We start from the raw sequence: 23830 nt of genomic DNA, 5'->3' as shown, positions 1-23830 counted from the left end.
TCACCTTTACTCACATTAATCAATCTCTGCCAGGTAACCCATATATTAGTAACTCTATTGACATATATTCCTATTTTGCCTCCTTTGGCTCCCTTAATTATAGTTGATGATTGTTAGTATGGTTATGGTTTTTGTTAATTTTACTTAGACAAGTTATTACTTTCGGAGGTGCCTAACTGAGGAGAAGTGGGCAATTCCACATCAACAGGAAGAGGAAAAATGCTCCCAGCACTCTCACTGCTGGTGGGTCGTTGCCGTCACCACTCCCATTTCCAGTTGGATGATGGGAATCACCCACAAGATGTCCTCCTTCTGCTCAGAGGAGAAGGACCCCAAGTATCAATGGTTGTTGTTCCTGATGTTTAGGTGGAAACTCTTTTCCTGCACTTTGAACACATTACTCCTTGTCCCAGTCTCTGGAACAGCAGAAAACACGCTTCCTCCATCTTCAACATAACATTCCTTCACATATTTAAACATGGGGATCATGTCACCCCTTAACCTTCTCTTCTTCAGACTAAACATACCTGGCTCCCTAAACCACTCCTCATAGAGCATGGAATCTAGACCTTTTACCATTTTGGTATCCCTCCTTTTTGTGAGGAACATATAATTTCTATTGGTGATATGTTTCAGTAACAGATTTTATTGGTTCCTCAGCCTTTTCTGGTTTACTGTCATGTTCTTTCTCCTCATGCCTTGTCTGAATGAAGACCTGGACATGGAGAAGCTCTAGTTAGATAAAATGAGGGGTCTGATGTGTTGAGCCATTAGCGTGGCTAGGAGAGGGGAGTCCTGCTTTTGATTTTGCTGTGAATGGAATAGAAGTGCCCAGTCTCGTAAGGATCTAGCCAAAAGCACTGTTGCTTCCTCTTTAATCTTTTTACAAACTTGCACATCTCCTTTTGACTTGTGGAACATGAACTTTCTATTATTTCCCAAGCTAACAGGGAACAAAGGCATTGCTGAGACCTTAATGTCAAAGTCTTGCTTTACACACAGTGATTTCCTCATTCTTTTTAATATCCAAAGACATCACAATAGTGTCAAGTGTTCTGTGATCTGTTCACATCTGCTGAGGGCCTTAGAATTCTTTTGTTGTGTTGTTCAGTGTAGCCCTGAGGCTTCCATGGGTTGCTTTTCAAATAAAACTCAGCAAAGCTGCTTTTTTTTGCGGGGGGTGGGTGGGTGGGGCTGAGAAGACTTTTTGTTTTGTTTTTGCTGAAGCTCACTTGGAAAAATGAAATTGAGAAGAGTACTTATTTGTTGAACTATTTGAACTATTGAATTATTCTTATACCACAGACCCCTGTAATTAAATATATAGTCATTTCTTACTACACCAACCATGTTTATTTTATCTATCTAGCTAAAACATTTGTTAGCTCCCTGTCTCCTTTGTGATCCTCAAAGCAACTTACAATAAAAATAAAACATCATACAAACACAATAAGAACAATTACGAAAGCCGTTAAAAGTTGCCGTAATGCAACAAATTGGTGATTTTTGAAAATCATAAACATTTTTATTTGCCAGATTTCCCTACGTACACCTGGCCAAATAATACTTAACATTTGTGCAGTGCTCTTAGCATTCAAAGCAATTTTTCACACATTATTTTACAATCTTATTTCATCACTGCAAAACATACTATTAATGTTATCCCCTTTAAAAAAAACTTTTTTGAGAACTTTCTGTTATTTTTGAGCCTGTTGGGATGACAAAACTCTGCTGCATCAGTTGCTTTAAAACACAAAAGATTTCCACTTCTCTTATACTGCAGTTTGATCAACGGAATACTTTAGTGAATGCAGTATTGTTCCCTGTGTTTCTCACCACTTCTAATTTCTTGTTCCTACATGTTACCTCTCCGTCCTCTGTTAATGTGCCCCGTCTCTTTTTCATGCATAACTAACCCTCCCCAGATCCCAGTTTAGCCATATTGGTTTTTTTTTTTAAGTAGGGCAATGATTTCAATGTAATGGAAACATAGGAACTTGTTTTATAGTATAGGGTACAAACATCATTCTAGTAAGTATATAGGAAGTGTGTCTGGGATCCATTGTTGCTCGTTGTATGAATTTTTATTGCAGTGATGTTGCATACGTAAACCTCCTTGGGTCTGAGAAGAAAGTTGAGGTCCTAGTATTTTACATAAATCAATTTCCATGAAACACAGTAGATCCGCTGAAATTTCATTAATGTATCCTTTCTTCAAATAATTAGTACCACTTCCCTTCCATCAATGTGGAAAATAAGAACATAAGAAAAAGTCTGCTGGATCAAACCAGAGTCCATCTAGCCCAGCACTCTGCTACTTGCAGTGGCCCACCAGATGCCTTTGGGAGCTCACATGCAGGATGTGAAAGCAATGGCCTGCTGCTGCTGCTCCCGAGCATCTGGACTACTAAGGCATTTGCAATCTCAGCTCAAGGAGGATCAAGATTGGTAGCCATAGATTGACTTCTCCTCCATAAATCTGTCCATTCCCTTTTTAAAGCTATCCAGGTTAGTGGCCATCACCACCTCCTGAGGCAGCATATTCCAAACACCAATCATGGCTTGCGTAAGGAAATGTTTCCTTTTATTAGTCCTAATTCTTCCCCCTCAGCATTTTCAATGTATGTCCCCTGGTTTTAGTATTGTGAGAAAGAAAGAAAAAATTCTCTGTTGACATTTTCTACCCCATGCATAATTTTATAGACTTCAATCATATCCCCCCTCAGACGTCTCCTCTCCAAACTAAAGAGTCCCAAACGCTGCAGCCTCTCCTCATAGGCAAGGTGCTTCAGTCCCTCAATCATCTTTGTTGCCCTTCTCTGCACTTTTTCTATCTCTTCGATATCCTTTTTGAGATGTGGCGACCAGAACTGAACAAAGTACTCCAAGTGCGGTTGCACCAAGTGCGGTTGCGCCACCTTGTATAAGGGCACGACAATCTTTGCAGTTTTATTATCAATTCCTTTCCTAATTATCCCCAGGATAGAGTTTGCCTTTTTCACAGCTGCCATGCATTGAGTTGACATTCCCATGGAACTATAAACTAAGACGCCCAAATCCCTTTCCTGGTCTGTGACTGATAGCACTGACCCCTATAGCATGTATGTGAAGTTTGGATTTTTTGCCCCTATGTGCATCACTTTACATTTTGCTGCATTGAATTGCATTTACCATTTCTTAGCCAACTCACCTAATTTATAAAGATCCCCTTGGAGCTCTTCGCAGTCCTTTGTGGTTCTCACCACCCTACATAATTTGGTATCATCCGCAAACTTGGCCACCACGCTAGCCCCCCAACTTCCAGGTCATTTATGAATAGGTTAAAGAGCACTGGTCCCAAAACGGATCCTTGGGGGACACCACTCCCTACATCGCTCTCTAGTAAGTTTGTAAGGCAGGACTTGCCTCTGCAAAGGCCAAGCTGACTCTTCCTCAGCAGGTCTTGCTTTTCTACATGTTTTGTAATTTTATATTTAATGATAGATTCTACTAATTTACCAAGAACAGATGTCAAACTGACTGACCTGTAATTTCCTGCCCCGCCCCCAGATCCTTTCTTAAAGATTGGGGTGACATTGGCCATCTTCAGGGATGGTTATTGAGGTTATTGAACATTTCCAATAGAGTTGATTTGTAATATTTCCTTTTCCTCCCTTTGATTTTAATTTGAGTCAAATGAATCCCAGTATCTTTAATGGAAGTCTTAAAAACAAACAAACCTGGGAGCGTGATTTGAAGCACAGAACAATTTTAGAGGAAAACATGGGAGTAAGGAATGTTACAGTTAAGATGGGGAAGTTATACTGTAAAACTCTTTTGTGAGTCAGCTCCATGCAACAGTCTTAAAGCTTGACTGAGAGGTTGCTTAAGAAGAAGTTGTCTAGTCATATAATGTTGCAGATGAGTAGGTAGGAGAGGCAAGAATGAGACTGCAAAGGATGAGTTAGTACTGATTTGGGAGAATTCTTTTTCTGTGTTCTGTGTGGTCCCAAGACAGTTGGAGAAGTGATCTTGGAACAACACCTTAATGGTAGCTGTATCTCTAGAATGTAAAACTTCAAAATTCAGCATGTTGCCTACTTCCAGGTTTACACAATAGCTTGTGCTAGAGGTTAGAAGATTGTTTCATTTCCAACCGTGCTTAGAAAGCTAGGAACATGCAGAGATAAAACATACTTGTTCCAACTCAAAGTCTCCATTATTTCTACCAATTATAACGCAGTGCCATATAATGTTAGCATGCTAGTGGGTACTTTCAGTGTAGTAATTAAATCTAATCTGTAGTTGCCATAAAAGAACAAAGATATTTTGTGGCATACAGTTTGTTTGTTTGTACTTGCTGATTTGCAACGATCAATTATCCTTAATTAAGTTTGTGGAGGTCCTATGTACGTGTGCCAGAAGAGCAATTTGTATTTAGTGTGCTGGGCTTTCAGGATTTAAAATTAATATTAATGATGAATATATACAGTTTATTACCACTGTTTGTCTTCAGAAATTGCAATGGCATTCCTTTTTTTACAATTTTATATTTTTTAGAAGAAATTACAAAAGCAAAAGAAATATTTCAGAGAAAAGGAAGAAATAGATAAAGGAAAGAAAGTGGCAGGGAAAGTGAAACTGAGAAAAAAAAGGGGGGTGAAGAAGTGGGGGCAGCAGGGGGCAGTTTCTGAAAGCTGAGAGGTTAGCATACATACCTGCATATCCGAGGTATGTTCGGAATTGGTGGGTGATTAATCCACATCTAATTCACCTGTGAAATTGAAGGTCCCCAGAAGTCCTAGGGAGTCTGAAGTCAGACCCTGTCTGTCCATATACTGGCAAATTGCCCCTTTCTGTAGAGTGTGGCAGGGCGCTCATAAGAGCTCAAACCAGCCAAACCAGCAGCATTCCTAACCACTTCATGCCATCTATTACAGGCAGCCAAATCCCAAGGGATGGTGGTGGCAGAGTAACAGGTAGGTGGAGCCATGGCACCACCTCCAAAGAGACAATCAGCACCCCGGGCACCCTCAGAGAAGGAGAAAATCCTTTTCTATCCCGGGGAAGCCCATTTTTGAGATTGGCTTTTGCCACCCTTTTTGGTGGCATAAGTTTGCACTGCAAAAACAGGGACATTCCATGACTGAAACTACACTGGGAGCTCTGCCTCTGGCAATGCCCCCATCCAAGCCAGCCCAGGCCCCAGTAGTGCAGATGTGGTGGCATGGGACAAACTTCTGGATTTGGGTGTGGTGGAGCCTTGGGCACCCCACTGCTGAGGTAAGGGCCTCTGCTCCTGCTTCTGTGCCACTTTGCATGGTGCTGATGGCAATGATGCTGGTGTAGGAGTCATTCCACTTCCAATGCGGCTCTCCTCCACCCACCCACCCCCCTTTTGGATTGAACATTCAGTCTCTTCTACTGGAGTTTACATGTTAATCTGTTGTAACAAAAACCAAATCCTGGCAGTTTCAATGGAAGTTTCAATGCCTTTATTGAGGGATCTTTGGAGCACTGGTGAGAGAAAAAAGAAATAAATGAAACTGATTCCTTTAATAGGCCTGCTGAAAGAAGACTGGATACAGGGCCTTAAATAAAAGAGGGGTTGGGCATGACACAAACAGCTTTGTACCATGCTTCAGTTTCTCCATTACCCCTGGAGGCTGCCCACCCCACAAAACCTAGTAGATATTATGGGTGAGGCTTGCCCAGCTCCGGGCAGCATGCAAGTAGAACAGAAGCAGCTGGGAGAATACTGACCCGGCTGCTCTAACTTTATTTCCTGGTCGGTGCTGTGCCCTGCAGCTGCAAAGACAGCCTGTGGTAAATCTGCAATCGTGATTTCCTATCAATACAGTCTTGGAAATATTAAATAAATACAAGATAAAATGAACTGAGTTTCCAAAGGTGATGGCTGTTAGAGGCTATTAGATAAACATCTGGATATTTTTGATTAGTATGTGAAATATGGGATAGCTAGTAGGCTGAATAGCCCAGAGTAGCCTGAGTTTGAAAGCTAAGCAGGGTTTACTGTGGTTGTTACTTGGATGACACACCACCAAGGATGACCAAGGTTGCAGAGATGACAGTGGTAAACTACCTCTATTCATCTCTTGCATTGAAAATCACAAGAGGGGTTGACATATGGGTTGCAACTTGATGGCACACAGTAATGCTTGTAATAATAGAAGCAATGTGATAGGTAGGCTTATATGTTCATAATGTTAAAAAAATTCTTATACTGGATTAACAAAAAAGTCTCTTTTTGCCAGTATCTTCGAATACTAAATTTCTTGAATGTACAACAGAGTAGATAAAATATTTATCAGAACTTGACAACTTTGAATAAGAGGCTGTCATTTCCTATAAGAAAAGGAATGCTTATTTGATGAATTAGGATGAAAATATTGAGTGTGAAATCTTTCATGAGATTTGGAAATATCTGTTTATTTTAGAGATCCTGATTTTCAGTCTGAACGTGAGGGAAAGTTAAAAGATGGCAAATCAGTGTCATAGAATATTATGGAATAGTTATAAAGCTAGCTTGGGGGAAAGGTTGGTTATGTGTGATACCCCTATGGTGATTTCTTCCATCTGTATCTGATTCTGGAAAATGACGATTAGAACAGTGAATGGGACAATGAATATGACTATGCCTTGATCTGTGAATATGCACATTAAATGTCTTTTAAATTTTAAAACAAATCTGATTGCAAGAAATTGTTCTTAACAGTACAGTTGTGGTGCCCATAAGCAAGGTGCTGGAAGAGGGAAAATGAACTAAATAAGAAACATGGCCTGTTCAGAGGTCCAAGAAATTATGTTCAATTGCTTAGTATGTATCTTAGAAGGATATGTATTTATAAGAGGAAACTGAGTTCATATACAGCTGCTGACTCAATCAATAGATGATTGAGAAATAATACTGAATAGCCACACAATAGTATGTTTATATCATTATTTAAGGATCTGTTTTCCTTTCCATGTGTCTGAATTCACTCCTCTCTGCTTAAGGAGAGATGAATTCACATTCTAGTTATATCTGAAGAAATGAGCTATGACTCACGAAAGCTCATATCTTGACAGAAATTTTGTTAGTCTTTAAGGTGCCACTGGAATCTTGCTCTTTTCTTCTACTTTTCTATATGGACACCTATTTGTCTTTTTTGTGTATGTAAAATGTAGATTTATACCAATTTTGTTTTTAAAAAGTAGCAACTGTGTTTCAGTATTAATTTCAGTGGATTCTTGACTTTTAATATTTGTAAGCTATACTAGAACTTTCATACTGCATAAGTGTAATGATAAACCCGTGTTGGAATGAATCTTTACCAACAATAGTCCCTCTAACTGAGGTAGGGAACTGTGCAGAAGTTCCCTACCACTGAGCAGCACAGGGCCACCTGAGAGAGCTCTGCCAGAGCTCCCCTGCCTGCTGCCGCCATAATCTGTATGGCACCAATAACGTGTCTGCACAGCTACACAGCATACAGAGAACATAGTTTACTAAGTATATTTGAAATCTTAGTTCTTTAATTAACCTTTTAGTTCTCCTGACTGAGGTGATTTCAAATATTAATTCTTCAAGCTAAGAGGCAACCAATAATTGCTTGTGATCCTGATGAGGCTGCAATGAATAGCTCCCACATTTGCCATTTTCGGACTTTGCAGTTCATGTGTACCAGGAGGCCAGCAACTTCCAGTCCACAGGGTGATCGTGTTGTCTGAAAGGGGCAACTTATGACTTTTCATCTTCAGTACACAGACCAACAAGTGCTGAAAATCAATGTTTTGTATAGTATTTACAGATGCATGTGTGTGAATGCCAAATCTCTGTATAGCTACTTTCAGGCAGCATGGTAGCCACAGAGATGAAAGATCAGGGTAGTATGTACTAGTACGTGTCAGGAAAGGGCTAATATAGTCTACACATGGGAGTGCTGTCTCTAAGTAAACAACATAGGCCTTTCATGATTGCTTCTGTCAAAGCAGAGATTGGCTGCAAATATTGATGACTTTAAAAAAGGGTTAGGCACAGATTAATGGAGGAGAGTTTCATCAATCGCTACTAGCTATAGATAGTGACTGAGGATTCCTCCATATATAGTGGGAGTAAACCTCTGAATACCAGTGCTGGGAGGTAACAACAGGGCCCTTGGCCTTGGTTGGCTACTGTGTGAAACAGTGTGCTAGACTAAATGGAATGCTGGTCCAATTTAGCAGACTCTTCTTATGTACTTAGGGCAATCCAATTTTGTCACATACTCATTGGTTGTTCTGTGTGAGAGACTAGACTTTTCCCGTGTCCAGGGAACTTTTTTCTTTCATTTTCTTAGTGTTCTGTGAAGTGACTCTTCCCATATGAGCATATTCATGTCTTCAATCAGTTTAATTAATTACAACTTCTGCAACAAGAGTACAACCAACGTGTCTGCTTACCCTGATATACTATGTGATGAAATGCATGCATGTTGCTCCTTTTTGAAATGTGGTGCATGCGAGTTCCACATATCTGTGGAACAGTTTGATTAGTTTGTTGAAGTATTGTGGAGGTCTGGCTGTTATGTTGCCATTTGGTACCTTGTTCTAATGTTTTTCCTTTCCCCCCAGCATCCATTAAGCTTTCTGTCATGGCACTCAGAAGTTTGGGAACCAATTTGCACACCTTTCAGGGAGCTATTATATTTGAGTCCAGTTGCACCTTAGAGACCAACAAGGTTTTTGGAGTATGAGCTTTTGGGAGTCAAAGCTCCCTTTGCTGGATACCAAGAACTTCAAATTGCTGAAGCTCTTATACCTCAAAAATCTTGTTGGTCTCTATGATGGGCTGCAAGAAAAAATGTAATTTAAAGTACAGTTCTAAGCAAAGGTTTTGTTTGCCTTTTGAGTGTGGCATGGAAAGCCTAGGATCAGGGGAGCCACCTGATTGGCTGTGGCCTTCTGCATTCTGATTGGTCAAGTAACTGAATGATGCGGGCGGGGGGGGGATGTTAACTCTCTCTCAGTACAATCTGAGAGGCCTTGGGTTTTTAACGTTCCTGCTGTTAAGAACTGTCTGTCTTGACTGAGTAGAAACTAAACATCTCTGAGGGAATAGTTTTGTCAAATTGTGTCACAGGAACTGTTATTTTTTCTTTTTTTTAATTTCAGTTGTATTTATACCCCGCCCTATCCCCGAAGGGCTCAGAGCAGCTAAGAGTTATCAGCCTGAGTGTTGGTAGACAGCAATTATACACAGCCCAAGTATACTGGGGGAAAAGTTTACTGGAGGGTCAAGTGGAATGGTCATATAAACCAGGACAGGAATATCTTCCAGATAGAAAAGAATTCCAGTGTACCAGTGGGTCAGGGATATAGGGATTTACTTTAAGTTTACCTCAGTGGAGAGTTTGTTTTAATTTTGAGGGTTTTTCTAATGGGAGGACTGAGTGAGAGTACTGTGTATAAGTACTGAGCCTACATTAGGACCCTGTGTGTAGAAACCATAAGCCAGTACCATCTAAGAGAAAGGAACTGTACAAATTTCATAACAACTATGAAACCAACATCTAAGCTGAACTATAGATCTGAGGCTTCGCTTTTCTTGCCACGGGCCACCTCGCGCCTCAATCGCCGGGCGTAGAGTTTCTGGCCGGCGTGGATTCGGGAACGCGCTCGGCACGGAAGCGTGCGAGCAGGCAACAGGGAGGCCGGCAGAAGGCAGGGCGGCTCTGCATCGGGAGCCGCTTTCACTTCATTTTCAGGTTGCAGCCGCCAGGAGTGCCGAAGAGTTCGGGGCGTCGCAGGCCCACGCTTCGCCTCCACCCCCTGGAGGTCGGAGGACAGTGTGGGCGGGCTGGCGACGCCTCTACAGGCTTAATTTAGGGAGACACAGTAAAGCATGGGGCAGGAAGCGCCCCGCGGCGCTGAAGTTCGCATCAGCCCGCCCAAGGGGAAGATTAATCCTCCCCAACAACAACCGCTTTAAAGGGTTGTTGTTTAGGCGGCTTGACGCCGCCCTGGGAGGGAAGGAGCCTCAAGGTCGCCCAGCTTGCTGCGCGTTGCAGCTTAGCGGCGCTTCGTCAGCTAACGGTAGCGGCCTGGGGGCACCTTTTTTGGCGCTCTAGGTCCGTCAGTGAAGTAAGCGGCCACGTTGCAGATACGGCCCGAATAATTTTAAAACTGTGCTGAAGAAATCAAAAACGCTAAACCTCTGTGCCAAGCTCTTGTGTAATTAATGTATATATTTCTCTTTCCTCCTGCCTTATTTGCCTCATCCATCCATCTCCAAGTTATTATTTTTCTCTTTTCCATCTTCTTTGTTAAATAAATCTGTGTTCTTGTTTAAGTTTACTTCTGCATCAGTATACTTATTTTAGTGTGCCTTAGTGAAGGGAGTGCCTGGAAATGAAAATAAAGGTCAATGGGTATTCTTTGCCTACAGGGCTGAGGGAAAGTGCTTTCTACCTTATGCTACCATCATTCTGAAGCTCCTCAGTCCCTGAAGGGAAAAATGCGGGAAAAAACTGATTAAGTGGTTTTCCTGCCTGAAGAAATATAGGAGGCGTGGGTGGTCCAGTACAGTCTCTAAAGTGCTATTTGGCTCAAATCTAACATTCTCCAGACCAACGCTGCTACCCTCTGAAACTGTCTTGTTGGGAGCTATGATTTGAATGAAATAAAAAATTTCTGGTGATCTTAAAAACATTTGTATATTCCTTAAGAAGTTTTCAGAATCCTCTCCGTGTGTGGTGGCAAATATCATTAAAAAGTACAGCTTTTGCCACATTGCTTTGTCCAAGCAGAATAACCCAGAAATCTGTATCCAAGAGTTGAGCACATGCACATGTGAGAAGTACAACATTGTTCTTATGTATAGACCATGGCTATATGTAAATGTGTTTAAAATATAATCTTTCCTCCCAATTCTTATGTTCGCATTTGGGGGCATTTGGGGATTTTCCTGTTTTTAATTCTCTGAATGAAATCCCCATTGATTGCACACTATGGATCGTGTTTTCAGTTTACACAAGCACTGTTGCTTTGTTACAGCTGCTTAGGCTTTTAACTGCCCTTGACTCTAGCATACAGGCCTTTAAGTACTTGTAATAATTTGTTTTTTGCGAGAATATTGCTTGCAAGCCTTTCATCTAATGTTATTTGAGAAGTAATTTGATTCCCATAAATCGGAAATTAACCTTCAGTAATCATAGATTACAGAGAGAAACACATCTCGCCATGACATACCTCTAAAGATGCCAGCCATAGATGTGGGCGAAACATTAGGAGCGAAAAACCACCAGACCACGACCACACAGCCTGGAAACCCCACAACAACCAATCATAAATTAATCATCTGTTCCCTGACCTTTAACTCTCTTTTCCAAAAAAGAAAAAGTAGGGACTTCCTCAACAATACAATTTGCGTCATTCTTGCAGAGAACATTCCACTTGAAGTAAATAAGTGGTACTTACAGAGTAACACCAGTTGTTTCAAGGTTTATATTATCACATACACCTCTTTTATTGAGTGTTTTATTTGGTTCTGATTTTTTTTAAAAAAAATCACCACTAAGCATCTTGGTAAGGAGAAAGTTTTTGGGCGGTAGCATTATAGTTTTGAATTAGTGGGTTGGTTCAGTTGTAGCATAAAGCCATTCCTGCAGTTTGTTTGTGAAATCAGAATTCAGTTTGCAGGCAGTCATTGAATCATGGTTTGCTTAGGCATTTGCCAGTTCTAGTGCATTTTCTGTTTCTCCCACCTTGCAGTTTGCTCTCGCTCTCTCTCCATCCTGCCTCACCAGCTCAGATTCCATCCCTCCTATTCCCCCATCACCCTAAGTTTGTCTTCTCCATGGAATAGGATGTTAATAGGATGCTTGTATAAGCCATTTATTTGCTGTCATGCAGGCTACTAAGAAAGCCCAGGTTCCACTGGTGTTGCTTCCCCCTACCCCCGGTTAAACTTGGAAAGATCATGAATGGGATGGAAAGTGGGTTAGAAAGATGAATCTGTTGCAAGGTAGATTTGGACCTGAGGGTGGCAAGAAGCAGCCTGCAAAAGTCAAGGGCAGGTATATAACTGAAATATGCATCTTTGTCCCTGAATAATGTGAATTCAACTTCTAAAACAAAATAAGAAATTTTAATCAGAATTCTTAATCACATGGGAGATGAAGTCCCCCTTTAGATTGCTCCTACCACCAACTGAATAGCATGCTGAACTAACACTATTGTTTTATAGGGGCTCTGTCCCTGCACACTGTGTGGGCTTTTTCCAATATTTGTGTTGGCCATATTCTTCTCCTGTGCTTCTATTTCAAAACCGTGGTTTCCTCTAGATCAGGGGTGTCAAGCACATTTGTTACGAGGGCCAGATGTGACATAAAAGTAACTTGGTCGGGCTGGGCCCGGTGGCTGCCTTGGCTGTCAAGCCCATACCAGGGTTGGAGGGGATGACTGCCTTAGCTGGCAAACCTGCAGCAGACTTGCCAGCCCAAATTGGCTGTGGAGGAAGTAGTTGGCACTGGTAGGGAGCTGGTAGCTACCTGGACTGGTGAGCCCACCACAGGCTTGCTATCCCAGATCACCACTAGGTGTGTGGCTGCCTCAACTGGTGAGCCTGCAGCAGGACTGCCAGCCTAGATTGGCATGGGGGTGGTGGCAGTGGTGTAGTGTCAAGGGGAAAGGGGGGGTGCGCAATGCACCAGGCGTGCGCAGGAGCGGGGGCGTTCTGGGGCATGACAAGGGCATGGTGTGGCATTCTGGGGTGGGGGGCGTGGCAGGGGCGTAGGGTGTAGTTCCCCCTCGCTCCGACCCTGGGTGGTGGGTCACTAGGACAGATTGCGAGTAGAGAGGGGTGGGTGCTTGGACTGGTCAGCCCACAGCAAGCTCATCAGGCCAGATTGGCAACAGGGCGGGGTGGCTGCCTGGACTGGTGAGCCTGCAGCAGGTTGGGGTAGCTGCCTGGAGTTGCGAGCCCATGGTGGGTTGGGGTGGCTGCCTGGACTGGGCTCGCCAGGGCAGATCAGGATCAAAGAGTGGGTTCGCCTCAGCTGGCTTGTGGGCCCGATAACCCCCTCATGGGGCCAGATCTGGCTTCCGGGCTGCATGTTTGATACACCTGCTCTTGATCTTTCTTCTGCTTCCTCTAAAGGAGGATTTCAGGGTGTATCATGCTTAGGAAGGCCTATTACTTTACACATTGTCTGATAGTCCAATCAAATAATGATTGTGAAGAACTTTTACTCTGGAATTAAAACCAGAGGAATGGAAGTTGGCTTTCCAGACACTGGATTAATTTTCTTTGTGTGGAAGGAGGTTCAATGGAAGAATGATTTGTTAATGGTATCTTACATTTCCAAGGCTGAATAGAATAGATAAAACTATAGATAATAGTGTATTTCCCATGGATGCTTTGTGCTTGCTCCAGCTACTTAGATAATGATAACTTGCTCTTCAGTGGTTGACTAGAACAGATAAATTAGTGCAATTGTAAGCATAATTGCACCCTTCTACATCCACTGAAGTCAGTGATTTCAAAGTTTGTAACTCTGCCTAGGATTGTACTGATAGTTGCAGAAAATATAGGTGCAGATTATGAGCACATGCAGTTGGGATGCCCACAATGATAACTTTGGGGAATACGGTTATTGAGTATATTTGTGAAGTTGTTGCATTTGGGACTTGGAAAAATCTGAAATCTATTTTGTTGGGTTCATTACTTGGACCAAAGGCAAAAGATATGTCGCTGTGCTGTGAACTTTTGAGTAATTGTGTGCATTTTATATCCAAGACTGAATGAATTTTTAGACAGAATATATTTATTACAAAGTATTTATGTCTGAAATGTAGAAGAAAATGAAGAGTTGACATTTATAACCCCCCCCCCCCTCTCCTGTAAGGAGACTCAAAGGGGCTTACAAACTCCTTTCCCTTCTTCTCCCCACAACAGACACCTGGTGAGGTAGGAGGGGTTATGAGATTTCTGAAGAACTGTGACTTGCCCAAGGTCACCCAGCGGGAATGTAGGGGTGCGGGAACAAATCGGGTTCACCAGATAAAGCTCTACCACTCATGTGGAGGAGTGGGGAATCAAACCTGGTTCTCCAGATTAGAAGATGGCATTTATCTGGTGTCCTGCTATTAACCAAAATGGGAACAACTTATCATTTTTTTACCAGACCTTAGATGAAGGTGATAAAATCGTAGAACACAGTGTGTGAACATATTCTGGATCCAATTTTAGCATTCTGTGATTAGTATTGCCTTGTCAAAAATGTACTATTGTAAAGAGAAAGAAAAAATAGCTGCATATATATGTGTGTGTTTGTGTGAGTATACCCTTACATGCACAATTAAAAAAATACTTTTTAGAATATTTGCATAACATGTTTAAATTATGCTGACCACTAGAGGGTAGTGTCTGCAAGTTCTTAAAGTGAGAGTGAGGCATTTTTTGCCTTTATAAAGCAAAGGAAAAATACAGCAAATAATTCTTCTGATCATATTAGAGCATTCCCTGATTAATTCTAATTTTGCTGTTTGAAACAAGAAACTATAACAACCCGAATCTCTTGTGTAAGTGTGAATGATGGTAAAGAGTCCTGGCAATTGTGTGTGAGAATATAAGTAGTTTCACAAAAAATGATTTTTTTTTACAATTATATGGCCCCAGTTCAGTCAGACTTGTGGGTGGCTGGTGGCCTGTCGTATTCTTATAAAAAAGAGGCATTGCATCATTCTGGTGAAGTTTTGATGAACTTTTGCAAGGTGGAGGGAGATGCCCAGGTGAACCTGCCAACAACTGTATGTGCAAAAATTTCTACGTGTAGATCTCCTTAGATGACTTCGGCCAATAGTGTGATGACCAGAGCTTTTGATATTCTGTGCCAAAAGAAACCTGGTTTCTGTGTCACCGAATATTGAGAATGGGTTTATTTTATCCATCTGTTAGTTTCTTTTCAGTTAAAAAGACCCTCAAATCAATTTACCAAAAGGAAGAAAGACCATATTCACATAAGCTAATACTTAAAGGTCTTGAACAATTTTGGGTGGAGCATTTGGTCTTAAACAGTAGAGCTTAAATGTATTGTAGAAGGCTTTCACGGCCGGAATCACTGGGGTGCTGTGTGGTTTCCGGGCTGTATGGCTGTGTTCTAGCAGCATTCTCTCCTGACGTTTCGCCTGCATCTGTGGCTGGCATCTTCAGAGGATCTGAATTCCTCTGAAGATGCCAGCCACAGATGCAGGCGAAACGTCAGGAGAGAATGCTGCTAGAACACAGCCATACAGCCCGGAAACCACACAGCACCCCAGTAGAGCTTAAATGTTGGGTGGAGCATTTGGGCTTAAACATGGCCTCCTTGTTCTTCTGAAGAAGGTAGAAGAGGGATCTACCACTCCATTAGCACCAGCAGAAGGGTACTTCCATTCACACGAGATGACTCTTGCCAGTTCCCTCTTCTCACTAAATCTCTTGCCCTGCATCCCACACTGACCTAATGGGTACTTTCTGACTCTAGGAACAGATTTGCCTGCATGTGCTAGCATGTGCTTGTACAAACTGGGGCTTCAGGAAGAAGTAGTAGTGGTAAGATCTGTTTTGTGAAAAGGTGTGTTTGTGACACTCTGAGTTTAAGCTGTCTGTATCTGCCTAGCTTCTGTTTCTTCTGCTGAATAGCGAAGGCATGTGTGTGTGCTGAAAAGGTAGGAAGCTCCATTTCATGCTAGAATGCATGCTTCACTTTAGCCTACATATGTTCAAGTCTACTTATTGTTAGGAAGTTAACCTCTTTCTTAAAAAGAAAGTTGAGATTTTTGTGTCAGTTACCAGTTTGTGCATTTGGATGGTGCAGCAACAAAATCATATCATCGCACACTGTCTTGCTAGTGGCTGACTTCACTAGCGGCTGTTCATTCTTTCTAGAACCTTATTTGTTTTAAACGGTTATACTCTGTCTCTCCAGGAAATACTCTTGAAGTGGCTTGCAAATTTTCTATAAAACCATGAGGCAATAAAATGTCCCCAGATAAAAATTATCAGTTTTTTTTTAATTAAAAGGCATACAGTGAAGTTCCTTAGCAGGTAAAACTTGAAAAGGTGAAACCTTCAAATGTGGCATTTAATTATCGATATAAAATATTTTGTGCCCAGAACTAATTCTGCCATAGGAAATAAAACAACAAAAAGGGAAGCTCTTCTTCTAGAAAGCCTAGGAAAATAACAAAAACAAATCTTCTCTCAGTACACCAAATGTACCGAAAGAGTTTTAGATACGATAGAAAGGGCCTTGTCCCTAAAGCTTCCTTATAGAGCAGGGCCTCTAAAAATTAGGGGAAGGTTGGTAAGTGTGAGGGCATAATCCTGTCAAATATCCCGGTCCCTGTCCATGAAATTTCAGGGAATTGCCAGTGCTTTCAATTAGCCTTAGAAATCATTGCAGATTTTTAAACGATACATGATTCTTGTAACTTTTACTTGCTGGCAGTTTTGCTGCTGGATTTCGAACCAACAGAATCTTCTCAACAGTCTTCAAAAACAGACCTGCCAAGCATGGTGTACAGTTCAAATGTCGTCAGAGCACAAGTATCTGTTTTTAGCTTTCATTTCCTCAAGTGAAATCCATTCTGTCACTGAATAGGCATAAATACTTGACAGTGTAATAACTTGAGACCCAGTGGTCAGAGAGGTGGACTCTAAACTGGAGAACTGGGTTTGATTCCCCACTCCTCCAAATGAACAGAGGACTCCAATCTGGTGAACTGGATTTGTTTCCCCGCTCCTACACTTAAAGCCTGCTGAGTCACCTTGGGCCTGTCACAATTCTCTCAGAACTCTCTCAGCCCCACCAACCTCACAACTATCTGTCCCATTTTGTGAGACTTCTGTTGGAATCTTTGCAAACAGAAAATTCTGTGCCAGATTTTATTTTTACGTAATATATCTTTTTTTTGTAAGAAACTGATCTCCCCCACCCATCAACTCTGATCCTTTCATGACATTTAATCAAATTTCAGTTCTCTGGAGTTTCCTTTTTCTTCTTGTTTTGGAAGGTGTCTGACCGCGTAGAGAGGAGGCTCCAGGCAATGGAACGAGAAATCCATGCAGAAAGGCAGATGGTAGAAAGACGCCAGGATCAGCTGGGACACATGTCGGTGCATCTGCAGGAGGTATGGCAAAAAAAGAGCCTTTCTTATGCTCCTGAAAGTGAAGACTGGAACTGAAGGCCAGGCCCTCTTTAGCTGTCCTACATGAGCTTATGGTCAGGGACTGCCTTTCTTGCAAATGCAATTTTCTCAGGCTATCAAGTAAAGTGTCAGCCAGTTATACGTAAAAGAGGATCTCATCCCTGAGGTGGGAAATTTTAAGGGGCATCTTGAAATATCTTTTTTTTAAAAAAAATAATGTTTTTGCTTTTTTGGAAGACAGCTGCCTTTTAAAACCATTTCTGTTACATGAAAGCCTTAAACTATTAAAGGAGGAGTTAACTACCACTTTGTGAATACTGGTGTCTGAAAGCCTAAATATGATGAAATGAGTAGCCAGTTTCTTACTGCTGCATAATCAACTGTGCTTGAAGCCAAAGGCATCTGGCAGTGTACAAGAGTTATGCTGCAGAGGCAAACTGTGCTATTGTTCACTTTAGAAAAGAAAATTAAGGCCCTTTTCACCCTTTCTTTAAAGAGTGCATGAAATGCATAAAAGACAGGCAGCAAATTTGCTCCACCCTAATACTTGGGAAACCAGGGAGACTAAATACTTGCCTCGTCATTTGAGATTTTACTTAAATGCTAGATCTATTATTTGGATTGCCATCTCTGACTTCACTGTGGTCCCTCACTGAGCACATGAAAAGTTTAATTTCATATTTTGTTGCTTTTAAGACATGTGATTGAAAAAAAGCAGTCACAGATTAGACAGATTATATGGTGTGGCATAAACTGATAAGGATTAATTTAGATTGACACTGTTTGAAAGAATGGGTCTCTTTTAGAGGTCAGTTTTTTTTAAAGGAAGATAACACGCTTGAGCATATGTGAAAGTAGTCTTCAGCTCTTTAAATTAACATACTATTGGGTTAAAAATTTGTCTTCTACTGTAAATTATTGCGGAATTTATGTGGTAAAAGCATACAATCACTCAGAGTTTAGAGGAGACAAGTGCATTTAAAATCTACTTAAATTCTCAAATTGTTGGAAATTGTGTGAGAATGTTTTCCGTTTGCTGGATTCAAGAACTTAATGCACACTTTGGTATTACGTACGACCTGCATATGAACATGCATCTTTAAGGACTAATAGTTTATTATTGACTAAATCTCAGAGTCAGTGATTTTTAAGTTGACTCAGAGCTAACTGCAAATGTTTCATGATCATACTTGCTTACTTGGATCTGCCTTTCATATTGCCTGCATTAGTTCAATTCAAAAAAATGAGTTTACTGGAGTTCATAGTCAGGCTAAAGATAAAAACAGTGCTTTTTGTTGTTTTAAAGACTTTTGCATATGGGTTTGGATATGGGGTTGCATACAGGGTTGAATCAGTGCTTTTTTGAGCATCGAAAAAGCTGTTCCAGGGACTGTGAGACCCATGTGGACAAAGCTTACATGGGATGATGTCTGTCATGGAGAGGGGAATCTTGCAAAGTCAGGTGGGGAATCTGGTATGATCCATTCTATAATCTTACGCTAACTTCTGAGTGTTCATGCTGGTGATATGGGACCTGCTGCAGCACCACACTTTCCTGTGCCACTGAGATAACCAGTGCTACAGATGGTTGTACTTAAAACCAGCATTGCAAGGAAAGCCTGTATTATGCTATAAATAGCAGACAAGTGAACAGTTGACACTTACCTGGTATCATTAGTGAATCCATAATTGAGGTGAGATTTGAAATGGGGCTTTCTCAACTCTATGTTTAAGGATAATTGGACTGATTTAGTGTTCCTAATGTCATTATTGGGAGGTCTGTGGGTTTTCTTGAGTCAAACCACTTGTCAGTAAAGAAGGGGGAAGAGACTCCCTGCTTCGATCCCTCCCTCCCTTCCTCCAACTCTTTGGTCCCTTCCTCACATGCTGAATAATGCACTTTTAATCCACTTTCACAATTGTTTGCAAGTAGATTTTGCTATTCTGCACAGTAAAATCCAGCTGCAAAATGCATTGAAAGTGGATTGAAAGTGCATTATTCTGCATGTGTGGAAGGAGCCCTTGTGGAATGCTTGATGCACACTATATTTCTAAGGGCACAAAATCCTTTGGTGAACTATTTTCCCACTGAAGCATCTCGGAAAAGCTGGCTGTAGGTTACCTCTGCTGCCATTTCTGCAAGTCTTATTTATGCTCATTTGAAGGGAGAAATTTTAACCTCCTGAGATTTGTCTCATCACCTTCCAGGGTCTCTTTTAGCACCCTATGTTGTCCCAGAGGGTCCACGGGCCTTCCAGGTCCACATTTTGGGTTTCACTGCAAGCTGCAGTGGCAGAGGGGAGGAGCACTGTAGTCTGAGTACTGTTGTGCATGTGGTGCCTGAGATCCAATCCTTCATCCTGAAGCAATATCTGGAAGCAGTGTTCAGGTGGATGTGGGTGAATGAGCTACAATAGGGAAGCCTCTTTTCCTTCTTTAAAGAGGACATCAGAGGCCAAGTTCTCATGATCGGGTCAGTCAGTCCCAGGAGTAGGATGCTGGGAAATTTGAAGTTGACCTTGCTTCTCCCATCCACTGCTACAGGTCCAGAAGCAACAAGATAACTATGGTGGAATGAAATATCAGTTGGTGGTGGGGGTTTTTTAGGGTGGGGGGAGCAGAATTTTCCTGAATTGGGAAAATATTTTTGCAGGGGTTTGGCAGAATAAAAAAAACATTTGACAGGTAACCTTTGAAATGAAGTGATGCCACTCTGTAATATTGTGAGGGCCTTGGTTCATTGAACATTTGAGTCAAGTGTTCATTTATTTCTGCATGAATTAAGTTACACCAGATGAAGTTTTTTTTCCCAGTTCACCTTAAATATTTGACACCAGTATATTTTGAGAGGTGGGAAATAATGCCTTTATATGGCCACTGGGCGTCAGTGTTTTCCCATTCTTGGACTCCAGCAAGACTGAATACATTCCGGCACACACATTTCCAAGCCTTGAGGAAACATTCTGTTTTTTCCCCTCTCCTATTTAGTGGCAATAGTTAAGGACGTATATATTTTTATTTATGCCATCGTGGCAATGCCTGCAATTAAGATTGTGTATCTGTTTAACATGTGTTGTATTTTGGGATATTGGACAACTATTGTTTGAGCGCCTACCATATTTTCTGGATGTGTGAAGTAGTGGTTTGTTCTGGTGCAAGTTTTGTGAACCTTGTCAAAGTAGAGAAATACAGACCACATGGAGTATTGCTTACTTTTCCATCTAACTCTTAGAGAATGGGAATGTCACTTGAGGATCCGAACTGTTAGTACTGGTTCTGGCCAAGGATTCATTTAGCCAAGCTTTGAGTCCGTGTTAGAGCATTTGTTTGGCAGAGTGAAGGTGCCACGTTCAGTCCCTGGCATGTCTAGCTTAAAGAGTCAGGTGATGTTAAAAGGGTGATGAGGGAGGGCGATACCAGACAGAGATGTTGGAGAGCTGCTGCTGGTCTGAATAGACAACACACTAAGAGTCTGACTCATTATAAGACATCTTCATGTATACACGTTCAAAGTGGCTTGCATCCTGCTGTAGCCTCAGGGCAACAATGGCATTTTTCTCTGATGATTATTGGCCTCCAGTGGTGCTAGAAAACAATAGACTTTCTCAATTTCCAGTTGACTCTGAAGCTCAATATGGCACAGGGTCGTTTGCCCTAAGTTCAATGTTCCTGGGAGGCAAACCCCCGCCCGCCCCGCCCTCTAATCGTAGTATCTTTGTGTGTCTCCTGATATTACCTTAGCATTTCTCCATTTTTTCCCTCACTGAACAGAACTGCATCCCACTCTCTGCTGCGATCCACTGATCTCCCTGAAATGCTGCTGCTGGGGAGCAGGGGCCTTCAGAATTGGCCTGAGGGTCAAATCAGGGGTCTGCAGCAGGAAGAGAGAACTGGGGGAAATTCCACCTTCCCTTCTGTTAGCGGAGAATTTGGTTTGGATCCAGCCCTGTATTCTCTTCTGTTTAAAGTGACATTTTCGGCAAGTTATCTATGACAGCCTGAAGGCCTATACCTAGGATATTTGTCCAGCTGAGACCATATTTACACCTGAATGATTGGGATTTTTTGTCCCACTATGTTCCACTTTGCACTTAAAAATCTCACCTTACATTTTTGGCCTTTTTATATAGTTGGGAGAGTTCCTTTTGAAGCTCTTCACAGTATGTCGGGGATTGCATTGGTCTGAGTGGCTTTGGAGCCTTCATTATTCACTCAAGTTCTAGTAGTTCCAGTGTAAATTCCATGGAGTGTCTGGTGTTTACTTTCTTCCATTTCTCCCTTTGTTTTTCTGTTTTTAACCAGTTGCTAATTCATAAAATAATCTGCTATCTTTATTAAAAATCTGGAAAAAGTCAAGGGCTTTTGGGAAGTTTAAAAAAATATGACGTCAGTTGAATCATCCCTTCCCACATGTTCTCTCAAAGAATTCAGGAAGGCTGGTGAATTGAGATTTTCTTGTGAAGAAACTATGATGCTGCTTCCTAAAAAAGGCTTGTGCTTCTATATCTGTAACAGCCTTTCATCAATTTGCCTGGGATAAAATGGGTCTTTGATTTTCAAGATTTGTTGATGGGATTGACACTTAAAAATCTTTAATCTGCGAATTTACCAAGAACAACCTTTTTCAGAATTACCATAGATCTGCCATGCACCTTTGTATTTATTCTTCCGTGTTCCTGTTGTTTTAATTAGAGAACTATACCAGTGAATACAGTTGTTCTTGATGCTCTACGACAATGACATTGTAATTACTGTGACTCTTATCTGAACTTGATTCAACACTCCACATCATTATCACTTTCTCTTATAATAGAAGAGTGTATTTAGATAACAGAGCAGACTCTTTGGGGAGAAAGCATCTGTCATTAACATTTGATTAAAAAGCCTTGAAATATGACACCTTAATGATAAAGGACTGCTTTCCTTTTTCTATCCAAACAATTATGTACAACAAACTAATTCAAATCCTGAACCACAAATTGGATGGATCCTGCTTTCCTTGTAAACATGGGCTAGGATCCAAAAAAGCTACTTTCTGTATGCCTCAGGGTTTGGATACGTCCAGTGCAGGGACGTAGGTATAGAATTTTAATGGAGTGGGTTCAGGGAGGGGGATTAGGGGGCAGACCCCCGCCCCCACCCATTCACCCCTGGGGGTGTGGCCCCGCCTCCTCAAGCCCTGCCTCCAGCCTGCAAGCCAGCCGGAGCCTGGGAAAGAAAGTCTTGCCTCTCGCAAAGCAGGTCTCGTGAGAGGCGAGACTTTCTTTCCTGGGCTCCAGCTGGCTTGCAGCTTGCAAGCATGTGATGCGGGCTGTGCCTGTGTGGGTGCACAGGAGCGCCCACCCCTGCCAGACATGCAATGGGGTGGGGTTTAAACTCGACAACCCCCCCTTACCTACGTCCCTGGTCAGTGGGATTCTTTTCTGCTTTAAAGTGTAGACCTCCAGGCTCAGATGGCAAGCTGCTTTTGAAAGTCCCTTTGGTTTGTAGAGCAGCATGATCCCTAATATTTGAGAAGCAAGAGTTGGGGTCTTTTGCATCGTAGCCGTTATTCATTAGGAGACTGCCAGCATGGTTCCTAAATTATTCGACACTGGTTGAATGGAGAGGGCTGAGTAGTGTTTTTTTTTTTAGTATTTTTTCAGTTTTCCTAGTATTGTTGAGCCGACCAGCAGTCCAAGCGGGAGATGGTAGAGAGCAAGACGCACTTTGTTCGGCTGCTTTTGTACAGCGGCCAGTTTTTCATTATTTTACTTTTCATCATAAAAACGTGATATGAAACATACACCTTGTTTTCCTTTCCCAAAGCGTCCTCTGAAAGTGGAAACTGTATTCTGGGTGGAAATGAACAACAGCTTTCTGTGCGGTTGGCAAAACTTCCTCCATGGTGGTGGCGACCGCATGGAGGAATCAGTACTTTGGAGTCTGTTGCATCCTATGTTTGGCCAAATTGCTTTCCCAGCTAACTGGGCAACTTTGAGGTTGAAGGAGATCTGCCCGCTCACGGCTTACCAGGCTGTCCTGCTTAGCCCATGAAGTTTTCCAGTACTGACACTTCACCACTAAGCACAGTGACTGCGAGTCGTTTCAAAATAAACATTTGTCTGGTTGTCTTTGCTGATTAAAGCAAAGTTTCTCCTGGGGTCAGACCAGGAAACTTGACAAGTTTTTTTTCTCTCACGGTCATAGAGATCTGATATAGGTATATGGACATATCAGGCTGTCTTTTAGAGGAGAGCAGAGAGCAGTTCCTGTGGGCAGCAGAAGACAGGACTTGCAATAATGGATGTAAGTTACAGGTGAGCGTTAGGAAAAACACATTTTTACAGTAAGGGTAGTTTATCAGTGGTATTGTCTGCCCAGGGAGGTAGCAAGCTTCCCTCTCTGGCAGTTTTCAAACAGCAGCTGGACAAACTCTTGAAGGGATGCTCTAGGCCATCAAACTGGGGTTCTCCAGACCTCCATGGACTCCAATTCCCATCAACCCCCAGGGGATGATGGGAATTGTAGTCCACGAACATCTGGAGAACCCCAGTTTGACACCCCTGCTCTAGGCTGATCCTGCATTGAGCAGGGGGTTGGGCTAGATGGCCTGTATGTCCCCTTTCAACTCTGATTCTGTGATTCACATCCTTAGTATTTTAAGCTTATTTGTAAGACTGATATATGGGAGAGGCAG

The 23830-nt window shown here is 41.9% G+C and overlaps 1 protein-coding gene across 6 annotated transcripts in view; it reads left to right on the top strand.

The window, feature by feature from the left end:
* The window catches only part of CEP128 (centrosomal protein 128), a 233784-nt gene that overhangs the window by 18662 nt on the left and 191292 nt on the right, over nt 1–23830 (top strand). For 5 of the 6 annotated variants that reach the window (XR_007243660.1, XM_048486527.1, XM_048486523.1 and 2 more), the window contains one exon: nt 17017–17133. The exons of the other annotated variant lie outside the window; for it this stretch is intronic. Coding sequence is in view for 4 of the 5 variants with exons in the window: in XM_048486527.1 (XP_048342484.1) it covers nt 17017–17133 (117 nt within the window). In the remaining variant the exon portion in view is untranslated. The remainder of the gene's footprint in view (nt 1–17016; nt 17134–23830) is intronic. 6 annotated transcript variants of the gene reach the window in all.

Source organism: Sphaerodactylus townsendi, linkage group LG02 (assembly GCF_021028975.2).
Source record: "Sphaerodactylus townsendi isolate TG3544 linkage group LG02, MPM_Stown_v2.3, whole genome shotgun sequence".
Classification (NCBI taxonomy): Eukaryota; Metazoa; Chordata; class Lepidosauria; order Squamata; family Sphaerodactylidae; genus Sphaerodactylus; species Sphaerodactylus townsendi.
This window is presented reverse-complemented; position numbering and strand designations above follow the sequence as displayed.